General features: G+C 39.7%; 1 protein-coding gene across 1 annotated transcript in view; it reads right to left on the bottom strand.

Annotated features, from left to right (window-relative positions):
* Positions 1-2,121: 2,121 nt before the first annotated feature.
* Positions 2,122-13,017, bottom strand: part of LOC134535372 (dipeptidase 1-like) — a 121,261-nt gene continuing 110,365 nt past the window's right edge. Inside the window, exons 9-12 of the mRNA XM_063374445.1 lie at positions 11,327-11,411; positions 9,189-9,264; positions 6,475-6,613; positions 2,122-2,303 (exon numbers count right to left, since the gene is read on the bottom strand). Of these exons, the coding sequence (XP_063230515.1) occupies positions 2,208-2,303; positions 6,475-6,613; positions 9,189-9,264; positions 11,327-11,411 (396 nt within the window). The 3' untranslated portion in view covers positions 2,122-2,207. The remainder of the gene's footprint in view (positions 2,304-6,474; positions 6,614-9,188; positions 9,265-11,326; positions 11,412-13,017) is intronic.

Genomic DNA, 13,017 nt, shown 5'->3' with positions numbered 1-13,017 from the left:
CTTGATGAACAAGAACCCGTGGTGAAGTACGAATAAATATTTCTCATTAACAACACGTTCATAAAAAAACCACTCGACACTTTTTGACTCTTCATCGGAATATCTTGGATCGCCGGTGGTAACATAACGGAACTAACTTCAGGCGTGGCGTGTGCGAAGGCCTTCCGGAGTCACTGTCCACACCAGAAGTCTTTGGGAAATTCGTGGCACGATGCATTATGCAACATTGCACGAAACTCTGCACGCCACCTCCAGGATCGGTGTTTCTGGAACAGTCTTCAAGCGACCGAGCAGGGGTACAAGTAGACTAGTAGATATGTATATAGACCGCGCGCTCAAGTTTCGAGTCCATCATTGAACGGATCATTTGCCAATGGAGTTGGCAACAATCCTGTAACCAAATAAAACTGTCAAAATCATGTTACTGATACAACTTTCTAAAATTCGTTTAGCCTATAAAACTACCAAAAATCCTGTTGCCTGTAGAACTGCCAAAATCCTGTTTGCTAATATAACTATCAAATTCATGTAGCCAATTCAGCTGTCAAAATCATATTACCAATTAAATTGTCAAAATACTGCGGACGCAGCTGGTACGTTGTCGAAGTTATAAAATCTCTTAGAGCTTTTTTTTTGTCCAGTTCTGCATTTGATTAATATTTTTAAATTTAATAATTTAAGCTAATTGTTGAAGTCTACTATCTTGACTTTCACGGTTAAGCCGCGTTGAAAGCGGTAGATTTTACAGTCGTTTCGCTCTGTTTTGCAGCAGGCATCTTCAGTGTTGAGAAAATTTACCACTTTCGATGCGGCTCCGATTTGAAATCCAGTATAGTCTATCACACATTGGCTGCTCAAGCCTGCGATCCACTTTAAAAATGTTTAAGTTTGTTTGTAAACAAACGTACGTACACCTTGCACAGACAAAAAAATGTTTGTTTGAGAAAAAATATTTGCTTGTATATGGCGAAAGAAATATTGCTTTGTTGTAACAAAAAATCTGTTTGGCCCATGGAGGTATTAGGTGAGTGTCTGTTCTGAAGTTGAAGCCAACTGGCTAGCAATTGGAAAGCAAAACAAACAGTAGCTGTATGAAGGCTAATATGTTAGAAAATTGTTTAGTAGCTTGAAATTAACTCGCTAGAAGAAACGTAAGAATGCCAACATGTAGTGAGTATTATTAAACAAACATAACAACACATATGCAAGGAATTAGCGTTAAATTTGAATTATAACTAGTAATTGTGTTGCTTTCCAGGCAGGAAAGGGCAGTGAGGGGTGTTCTGATTTTGAATTAAAGACTGAACATACCAACTACCTTTCTTCTTACCTCCTACCTCCATGGGTTGGCCGTACCAAATATCATGTGTTAGCAAAATTTATTTTGTAACCCCTGCATAATATGTAGTCGAGTTAAAAAAAAAAATTGTCGGGTCAACCAAATCGTTCCAACAAAATATTTGTTTTAATCAACTGTATAAATTTATTTTGCCATACACAAACAATAATTGTGATGAGGCAAAACAAAACAAAAACTATTTCATTCTGAGTTCTGACAGTTCTGACGGCTGGTTCTTAAGCCAATATTGGGCCCATGCGTAGAAGATATGAATCGATATAATACAGAGTGAGTCTGAACACGACCGACAAACATTGACTGAATGTTCATCGCGACAAAATAGGCTGAGAACACACACATAACTTACGGTCTAAAGTGCTTCCTAGGGGGTGGTTATACGTCTTTGAAGTTGGAGCTGAATGATAGAGAGAGTATTTAAGATTGAATTATGTAATTATGTTTGATTGAATGGACTTCTCTCGGTGGGGGGGTTAACACCTTTATTTTCTTACACACTTTTTTGTGATGTGTGTTGTTTCAATGAAATAATTTGTTGTGGTTTGTAGGATTTCTGTGTTCAGTTTTAAATACTTTCTCTATTATTTACATTTAAAAAAAATTTGTTCAGCTCCATGTTAAAAGACGTACGTATACCAAGTCTTCATGAGAACAAAATATAAAAGTGGTTTCACGAAATGTTTCTTCTGTGGTGGTGCACCTGCGGCCGTGGTTCGTCGGCGGAGTTGTTCTGCCTCGCCCTGGGTGTCGTGTCTCCGGCGAAGGCCGAGGGCAGAGGGGCGGACAGCCGCCGAGGACAGCCCGCGCGCGAGTGTGTCCGGGCAGTGGTGCAGAGGCGCGCACGAGGCCATCAGAAGTGGTAGGGCGTGGTGCAGTTGTCGGCGGGGCGGGGCGGCGGGACGTCCTCGCAGGGCGCCGCCCCTCGCTCCTGCTGCTCGTCCCGCACCTGGCGACAACCAGCAGTCACTCGCTCCTTCGACACTAGCTGGCGCACCGACTTCAAGCTGGCATGGCGAGTTGCGTTCACTACAAAGGCAACGGGATCTCTGAGATTATGCTGAGCTTCAAAGCCACTCGGCGACCAACCCTGTGCTCAAATTCTGTGTGTGTGTTAAAACTAGAGATGGTACCAATCCATTTTTTTAAAAGCCTACACTTGAATACGAGTCTTAATAGAGTATTTATAATCCATGTGTATATAGATAGAGATTCACGAATAACATAATAATAACATGAACGAAAAACAAAAAAAATTTAAAATTTTGCAAGAAATATTCGCCCCCCTTTTTTTTTAAATAAAAAATTACATAATATCATGTTTTGGATGCGAATAGTTTATTTTTGTGTCGGAGCATTGTAAGATGTGGCAAATAAAAAAAAAATTTCAATCCCACTCTTAGATTGCAGTGTGGATGCAAATGGGCGCTTTCTCTCTCTCTCTCTCCCTTTCTAATACACGCCGACTGCCGTGAGCTGTTGCCAAAAAAATAATAAGTATTTGAAATCGAAGGTATTAGTTGTTAGTTATTTATTTAGTGAACATTACGATTCTGGAGTGAATTCGTATCAGTGAATGCGTTTGGATTGTTTCTTGTTTAAGGTTAAAAAGTGGCGAATTTGTCGCAGATTCGTAAGCGTGATAGTATAAAACATTGAAAATTACTATATAGATGATTCAATGCCACTAATGCGCCCAAGAGATCGAAATGAGCACATCTCCTGAGCTCCTTCGTGACCGGTTGTGAAGATCTGGTAACAGCGCGTACCATGAGACGCGTGCTTCAATCCGAGCGTGAGAGACGGTCTGTGGTGTCTTCAGAATAGAAAACATTCGACGGTATCGTAGGATTTCAATCGCCCCGTTTCTGGTTGTAACTGAACACGCGCCGTCCGTTCCTGTTAACTTGGCCCCTTCGCATCCGATGTTTGCGGGATGCTTTAATTTTCCAGCGCCGGATGTCCGGAATTCCGCCGGGACGACTCCTCGCTGCTTTCTTGTTTCGTCGGATGAAACATTTACGGGCGAGGGTAAGCTCCGGACGATCCGTGTTTCCGAAGAGCCTATGATGTAAATTCTGTATTGCACAGACCCGAACAAGCCCGAATATCTACCTTCGGCCAACTTCGTCAGTTTTTTGTTCATTATTACTTTAAAAAATTGTGGATGGTTGGTTATGTTAGGTTAGTATAGCTACATTAAAAATACTGTCAAATCATTTTAATGCCGACGTTTCACCGAAGGTAGATATTCGGGCTTGTTCGATATAGAATGTACATCGTAGGCTTCCCTGTTTCCGACATGGTTAGTGTCTCGGGCGACGGCCATCTTAAGAGACGCATTCGGGGCTTCTTCTGCTCGCGGTGTTGCGCGTCAGTAGGGTTCCGTAGCGCGCGCGGTCTGCCGTTCCGTATTCTACACGTGTTTCTTTAACTGGACAATGTTGTCTGTGCTCATGTTAACTCCCTCGCGCATAAACAAAACTCAGCGTTCTTTGAGATCGGTCAAGTGATCCATCCACTTTAAGTAAAGCTAAACTCAATGTATAAGCCTATGGAGATTTCCACGTCTTAAAACCACTCTTAAGGATTATTTTATACATTTCTTTATTTTCCGTAGATCCCAGACGGAGCAGAATACACTAGAAATATAAAACACGTGTCCAAAACCACACAATAAACATTAAAACACAGGACATAAACGTATTATTTTAGAAAAATAAAACACGTCTACCATTTTAAAATACAATTAAAACGTACATTTCTTAAAAATTAATCATTACAGGGTGAACATAAATTGAGATTCGTTCTTAGTTTCGTTAAATTTTTTCATTAATTTGTAAATAAGTTTAAGTTTAAAAATTGTCTTATTCCAGTGCTTGATTAGAGTGCTGCACGGTAAAGACTTAACATTTACACAAAAAATTCCGAAGCATTTAACTACCAATATTTTAATTTACACTGAAATATATATGTACGCCTTATAAGTTTCTCCGACGGAGCTAGTAAATATTTTCGAGATCATGTGTGCCGTAGTCTTATGTTATTGACACTGTTATTTCATACTCTATCATTTACATACAGGAAATAATGCTGTACCGACACATGTAATGATAAACTGAGGTCACAAAACTATATCGCGAAACAAAACATAAATGTATTCGAATAGGGTATATTATTTATAAATTTTAAACCACTATCTTATTTACATGTACTTGTTTCATGATATTATTAATATAATAATTGGACCCTGTGATAATAAAAGATAATACTTAATTTTTTTAAAATTATTTCTGAGTTAACAATGCACTTAATGTCATCAATTGATTTTACTTAGTTTTTTTTCATCGGCTAACTGCTGTGTATTGACCCGAGGTTTCATGGTGATTAAATCACTCAAACATTGACAATAACTGTCATACAGAAAAAAGTTTTACAAAAATTAAATATTTAATAGCCACATCTTTACACTCTTTGCAATTTAAGGCTAACTTATGAGAGTGTTTTAAGGTGCTGAACTACGATTAATTGAACAGCTAAATGGTAAGAACATTTAAATTGTATGATTTGAATTATAAGGAAAATATATGAAAGAAATAACACATGTATTATGTAAGATTTACTTTCGCTATCGGAAAAATACACAGGGTAAAATAAATCAGGTCCCTTAAGATTACGAACTACTTTCAACGAAATATTGAACCTTAAAAGTATTTAAATATATTTCTGGGCGCAAAAATAGTTCAAATTTAAAACAGGCCTAATTTAGCACAATCATATTAAATCCAAGCAAGTTCCCGATATATTAGGATTTTTTTTTTTCAGATTTTACAAAGCAAGGAGACTGTAATAAACTTATTTAAAGTCTTCATTATGAAACAAACTGTAACAATTTTAGTACACGTTCCACAGGAAACCTTACTCTCATATTAACATAATGAAAAGTTTTGCAAGTTGTGGCAAGCAGCAAACTGCCGGATAGCTTTTACGCGCGTTGGTTTATTGCTGGTTTAAGATGGTGGGTTTAAAAGTAAGTGAGCAGATATGTTTTTTTTTAAAAAGTACCCATGAAATAAGAGATAGGCCTGATTTTTTTTTTACTGGTTTATTCTGCGAGAGGAACGAACACAAAAATTTATGATTTTCCTTTTCGGGAGCGTTTGTGGACCCAAACAAACTTCATTCTTTTCTTATAAAAATTGACAGTCACAACACAAGTCTGGATGACCTATTACTATTTCAGCCGAAATACTGATAATAATGTAATTCTGAATTATAAAAAAGTTGATAGGCTTCTTCGGCTGCAACAGCAATGCATAGTGCGGGTCAAACGTCTTGAGAGCTGTAAATGCGAGGGTGAAGCACATGACAGTTGGGTCATCCGGGGGGGGGGGGGGGGGGAGTAGGGGCAGGGGATACGATTTGCGGACGTTAAAATATTTTCTTGGACGCGACATTTTTCTCCAAGTGCTATAATACCTGTTCGAAATATGTCAACCAGGGAGTGCTTAGCGAGCGATACTTAGATACACGCTCTAGAGCCATTACTCCAGGGAAATAAAATCTGTACTTTTACAAAAGATTCCTTTGGAAAACAGCCGCCAAAAAAAAAATAGTTTGCAACACTACAGTTTCCACGCTGTAGTGTACGACACATGACTGTGGTTATTATCGCATATATAAATACGAAAATTGGCACATAATTTTAATTGATGTTTCATTCAAACATGATTTTTAAAAATAAAAAAAAACCCACGGAAGAGTAATTGGATACTAAACAGTTCGACTTTTTTTTTGTATCATGCTTATTGAAGCTGTTCAGGGAACGGTTTACAAATAACTTCGGACAACACAAAGCAAAAAAAAAAAAAATTCTTTGGTGATAATCCGCACGCAGTATTACTGCGAACACCTGTTTTTGTAGTGTTTAAATGTACAAATTTTATAAATATCTGTGATTTCACTTTGAAATTTCTGTTCGATTACCAAAAAAAAAAAAAAAAAAAAAAAAACATTTGCAGTGTGCGATGACTAAGGTATCAGTATCTACGTGTCCGTGGGACTACGGAGTCCAGCTCGCTAGACCGTGCACCCGGGGGCCGAGGGGATTGGGGGCTCACCTCCTCCACCTTCTTGAAGACCCGGAGGAAGTTGAGGCCCGCCAGCTTCTTGAGGTCGTCGACCCCCCACCGGCCGGAGCGCACCAGCTCGGCGAACAGCGCGGGGTACGAGGACACGTCCTCCAGTCCGCGGGGCGTGCTGCGGAGACAGACGACCGCGAGTCGCGCCCGGCACAGCCCGCCCCTCGAGACCTGCACAACTCCTGTCCTTCCTGAACACCGCGTCCACTCTCGGGTGGAGCGCACTGTCAACCACGAGCTCGACCGCCGTCTGACGTTGTTTCTACCGGCATTACGACTAACATCTACGATATGCCAGAAACAGTTGAATAAACAAGTGAGGTAAAAAAAATTATGGCATATTTGGATTACAGTCTGGCACGTTATCATGCTGTTGCACTTTTAAATTGAGTAGCTATTGGATCGTAGGTAGGTTTAGGTGTTTTCCACGCAAAGATCTGAACGCACACACCTGTGCACTCGGGTCAGTTACGCCTGCTCATTGGCTACCAAACACGTGACACCTGTTAACCGGGATGCCTGTGATTCGATACTTCTTTTGATGAGGTTTTTTTTTTTTTTCCGTTGGCTCAAGAGTCCTTCCAGGTGAACTGTGGTCAAATCACTGAAGCAGCATGAAGGTGAGCGAGTTTGGATTATAACCTATCGCGAAATGAATCCGTGTTATTAGTAATATATATATATCTCGAGTGTGTTGAAACATTGCAGCATGATCTGTGTTCGTGATCGGTTGAGTTTCTCCCAGTTACATGTCTAATGACGACACACGAATTGCAGAAATTTTGTGCGGAAGTAAAGTCGTCGTGATCGGCACCGTCAAAGGTTGCAACAACACGTCTCTTACAGACGGCCTCCAATTAACAACGAAGAAACTGTTGGCGCGGGCAAACTTCATCACGGTCTAACGAGCACTCAAGATTAGTAAAGATCGCAGGTTTTCGCGGCCATCGTCTGGAGTTGCTTGGCTTCTGGGTTGTAGCCGCGTCGAAGGCGAAGATACCACTGACGTTTCGTTCCAGACGCCATAATCAGGGAGCAGTAGTAGTTACCTTCCGCCGCCGCCGCCGATCCATGATACTGCCAACCGGGGCATTAGTGTGTGCGAGGCCAGAAACCTAGGTTTCTATGACTCGCTCAGTGCATAGTAAATCAAGATGCACCCCACACTTTTGTTAGAATCACTTGGATCAACGGGCGGGGCGCGTGTCTTGTTGGATAAGTTTGTCACACGGCCTAGTAAGTTACATTAAAATTTATCCTGCCTTTTAATACTCTTGCCTGAGAGGGGAGTGTTTCCCGATTGGCTGCAGCTGTGAGCCAATCAGAGTCTTCCTTACTCCTGGTTGGCCTGTTGGTTCGGCAAATCGGAAGCTGGGCTTCTGTGATTGGCTGGGAGTGCTGGCCAATCAGTGGCCTCTTTTCTTCTGGTTGGCTGGGATGTTTGGCCAACCAAAGGTGATCTGTCTGTTGTTGGATGTAGAGCTAGGTTTTAAGGATTCATGAAGAGTGGGTCCCATATTCTGCTTAATTTGTATACATCCTCTCCATTTATGTTCGATTGGTGTTTTAATATTTCAACCGATTCTCGGATGTATCTTTTCACGTATTGTAGGATGTTGTCTATGGCGTGGAACTGGTCGAACTGCAACGTCGACCGAAACTTCGGTGATATCTTGGCCTTCAACGCGGCTACAAGCCAGAAGCCAAGCATCTCCGAGCAAGCACTCATATTGTTTCGCGAAAAATGTATGCCACTATTGATGTAAATCTTAACAGTCTTTCATCAGTTTTTTTTTGTAATTTGACATTTAGCGCTACTTTTACAATGCAGCTAGAATAATTTTTGCACGTTTCACGAAATATTTTTTTAGATCAATGTTGCAAATACTTTTATAAACATTATTTATCCTAAGATTTTATCAGCGTTTCCGACCTAGATACCAAAGGGATTAATTAATACGCTAGCATACTTACTTAATACACTTAATCTAGCTTTCCCAGAAGTATACAGTTCATTAGCATTTTATGACCTCTCAGGAAATCAAACCTAGTCTTTCATGTTGCTTGCCGAATGAGTGAGATTTTAAATTAAAAAAGTTATGTTTCATAAGTCTTGTATGGGAAGTCATGACAAATACCCATTAATTAAAAATACAAGACTCAGATCCAATATATATATACCTGAAAAATTCGTGTTGTGTTCTGGTGCTAGGATAAACTCCATAAACTTGAACATAAAAAAAATTGTCTTTTTTATTTTCTCCTTACAAATTTAACCTTCTGTCCGGATTTGATATTGTTGAGTTATGGACATTGTATTATCATTGGTCCTTCATTGCCTGTCAATGATCCAATGAGAAAACTGTTTACCCAACTGCAAATAATAACGCATATATTGCAGTTCTCTAGCGATAACCTACTTTGGGTGATTTAATTTAACATTAAGAGTTTTGGGGCCCTACAAAACATTCGCTGAATTTATAATTTTTTTTTTAATTACATGATCATCAGCTTTGCGCCAACGAACAGACTCAATTCTTAATCGACACTCTTCGAAACATCTTTGTTCAACACACTATCTTGTTTCCAAGTCCACGCCCATGCCTTACCCGGGACTCGAACCCAGGACCACTCCCGACGTGAGCTGGAGTGGGTGTTCAGTGAAGGTGTCTCCCCAGGGGGGAGGTACTCACAGGTTGATGCCGTCGTAGCCTGCTCCCAGCCCGACGTGGTCCACGCCGGCGATGCGCCTGATGTGGTCTATGTGCGCTGCGACAGTGAGACGTATCACCATTAGGTTCCATCACTGCTCCTAAAGTTATTTATCGCATATAAAAGTTATGGTTTTTGACGTGACGTCTAATAATTTGATGAACGCTGGCTGCACGCACGAAAAAGTGTCCCATTACGCACATTGTCCCGTTACGCTGTGTCCTGTTACGCTCATTGTACGCTTGCGCCGCATCTATCTCTCTTCCACTCGATTGGAACAACCATCGATTTGACATTTTCGAGGCAAATTAAAGTTGAAACACTCTCATTCATTTCCTACTTTTCCTATCATCATCCTATCCTTAATAGAATAACACAGATTGGAAGAAATTAAATAGCAAACATGTATAAAAGTTATAGTTAAAATAATCTCTTCGTTAAAGTAAAAAACATATTTGAATTAATGAGTGCAAATAAAAGTAAATTTATCAATTAAATTGTAGATTTAATTTCACTCCTTCTTTGTATCCATACAAAATAGTGATAATTCAATAAAAATGATTAAATTTTATTCATAAAGGTATGCAATCATTTCATCAATGTTTTGTTATGACGTTGTCACGTTAAACTATCGTCCGTCACCGACTTTACAGACAACCAATTTTATTTTGGTACTTATGTATTAACGCCACCGCAGCTACATATTTGGCGGTTTTTAAGGTTAGCTACATTAAAACAAATTTCAAACGTTGTGGACGGTTGGTTGGGTTAGTATATTAACATTAAAAATATTATTAAATATTTCTTATGGTTGCTTAGGAATTACGAATTTATAATGTAGCTATCCTGACCTTATCAACCGTTCACATGATTTCACAGTATTTTTTTAATTCCTGATCACACTGTCTTAAATTACATTTCCAAAACTTACGTTTACCAAAATAAAGTTTACGTCATGGGAATTGGTACATTTTCGTTTTTTTGTAAAATATTTCGCTCCTGAAAAAATAAAATTGCATCTTGTTCTGTTTTTGCCAAATTCCGAATACGTATTTTCGTAGCACTAAAAATTGCCGTCAAAAATCAGCAAACAACAAGGCAAGAAGGAATCCAAAAGATAACTGCGTGCGCGTGCGAACAACAAGATTGCTCTTTATTGGCGCATTGGCGCAACTTCTGCTGCAGTGGCATTAATACGTAAGTACCGTTTTTTTTTTTAGCTGAGCATGGGTTTTTTATACACCATTTAGCTAAGTTTCGCGTGGGAAAAAACATTTCATATTACGCTTCTAAGATTACATTTGGATCTCAATAAGCAAAGCATACACATTGATTCTACTTGCTTACTATATATACACACGTGTTTTTTTTAGTAAGTGCCGTTTTGAAATTCAGCCGCTGCAGCGCTGCGGTCGGTGTTTCGCGCATGCGGGCTGTGCGCCTTCAACTGTTGGCCGGCCACAAACGCCATAACGAAAACATTCGATCGTATTCTTCGTTTGTTTGCGAGTATTTGAAATGCCTCCGCCCATTTGAGAATCCCGCCGCGAAAGCTGCTCAAATTCATCGTGAGATCAGTAAAGTGTAGCTACGGAGAAAACATTATGACCAATGGAATGACAAGAAAACGGGCTAGAGCTTTTAAAGACGGCCGAACGAACGTTCATGATGAGGAGGAACGAAGTGGGTGACCTTCTGTCATTACTGAAGATTCGGTGCAGAAAGTTGACGGAAAAAGTGAAAACTGGTTGTACGATACGATACGTGCCTTAATATTGGTGGAAATGATGTAGAAAAATAGATAAAGGTATAGGCTTTAATGTAAAAATAAAATTGTTAAGACAAATTTACTTATATTTTTCAAAACGTTACTCAATTAAAAAAAAAAGCCTCTTATATTAACATTTTTTAAGGGGTGGATATAGGAACTGTAATACGTCATATATTGTGTTTCAAAAGTTTTTGTCGTAACAATTTTTAAAGTATTAATTTTGAACATTTGCCTTCGTTAAGGCAGAGTTCACACAATGAGAGATCTACAGTGACTGTAAAATAGCGTGAATTGGACTGCTTGTGTTGTGGGAAAGGGGGGCCTTCTGGCAGGTTCGCGTTCACTCACCTACGGCGTCCTTGATCGTGGAAACGTCGTTGCACGTGAGGAACTGCGAGTAGAAGTTCACCATGACGATGCCGCCGTTTAGGGCCTGCCCACACACAGACAAAACGCTCACACAGTTTAAAACACACACACTGCAGCACACGGACTGCACAGCCTGCAAAGTTGTGGGCGAGGGTCAGGAAAACTTGAGCCACCTCCAGGGTGGAATATACAGTAGTCCAGGCCCCCCACATCATTCTGTGGGCCCCGTTGCTAAAAGTCATGATGCGCCCCCCCCCCCCCCTTTTTTTCTAACAGAGATAAAAAAATGTTTTTTTTTTTCCTTTATGTACATTGTTTTAGATATATATTTTTAACCTTTTCACAATTATTTTTAAAACACATTAAAACTAGTTTTAAGTCAGTGTTTCGATTGTCAACGTAAATTTATTTTGAATATTGGCAAATAAATGAGTGTAGGTGTTCTGCACTGTCAACATGGTGTCACGTCAATTGGTGGTGGTTTTGTTACAGTTGTAGATTCAGACACGTTCTGTACGCACAGCATATTCCGAATAATATTACTCTGGTGTAATATTTCATCGGTAACTAAATTTAGGCCTTACTGTTTAATTGTTTTCTATGATTTATTTAAAATTGTCTACTTTTTTTGTTTTAAGTTTTTTTTTCTTTCCTTCGCAGGCCCCCTAGACCCATGGGCCCCGTTGCCATAGCAACGGTAGCACCGGCCATGTAGGGGCCCTGCAATAGTCTACGTAGCAAATGTCTCACTCGTTCATTGGCTGCTCAAGTGGGTGCCCGTTATTCTGTTCTTTGGCCCTACTGTGCGTGACTCCATCATAGGTGCAGTGGTGGTGAGTGACAGCATCGCTCAGTCATATGTTTGCCTTGTGAAGAGTCCTTGTCCGTAGCGAGAATTATAAGTATGCTCGGTGATGTGTCGATAGGAGGATGCCTTAACAATGTACAGCGTTGAATCCGCTGTAACTATGATTATTATTAAGTTTAAAAATATCTATTTAAATCATTTCAATGGCTTACATTACATTTTAGCATTGACCAGAGAACGAAAGTAAATATATTTTTTTTTTTTTTTGGCCAAACATTTAAGATTATCAAGATATCGGCTGCTGGTCAGGAAATAAGGAGCAGGTTGAGTAGACCAGTAAATACATGTTTAGTTTTTATTTATTTTAAAATACATTTTGGAAATTTTCCTACATGTACGTTTCATTTTTTTTTTAAAAATAAGTTTTCAATATAATAACCGAGATGGCTGAAAACGTTCTGACCAGTATAATCCTGTCGATTTACTGATTTACACAAATAAGCCCTATAAAATTACAAGAGAAGCAAGACGGTGATCGGGAATGGCATCTCTATCATCTGACAGTAGTTGTTGACAGCATCCGAGTAGAAAAATATGATGACGGACATGCAGATCTTTTTGCGAGTCCAGCTTACTGGCGGAGAGGTTTGGTTTTCAAAGAGGGGTGTTGGAAAGGGGTTGGAAGGGTGTGGTGTTGTAGCCCCGGCCTACAGCTCGACTTCACACAAAACTACCGGGGATCTACAAAAAAAACCTTCCACACTCCACAGTTACAGGAAAGCCAAAAAAAAAAAATATCCAAAACGTCGCCCTTCCCTGTTGTGTGCTGTTGTGTGGGTGTAGGGTCCAGAACAAACAACAA

Source organism: Bacillus rossius, chromosome 8 (assembly GCF_032445375.1).
Source record: "Bacillus rossius redtenbacheri isolate Brsri chromosome 8, Brsri_v3, whole genome shotgun sequence".
NCBI classification, from domain to species: domain Eukaryota; kingdom Metazoa; phylum Arthropoda; class Insecta; order Phasmatodea; family Bacillidae; genus Bacillus; species Bacillus rossius.
The sequence above is the reverse complement of the archived record's forward strand: the minus strand, read 5'-3'. Positions and strand labels throughout refer to the sequence as shown.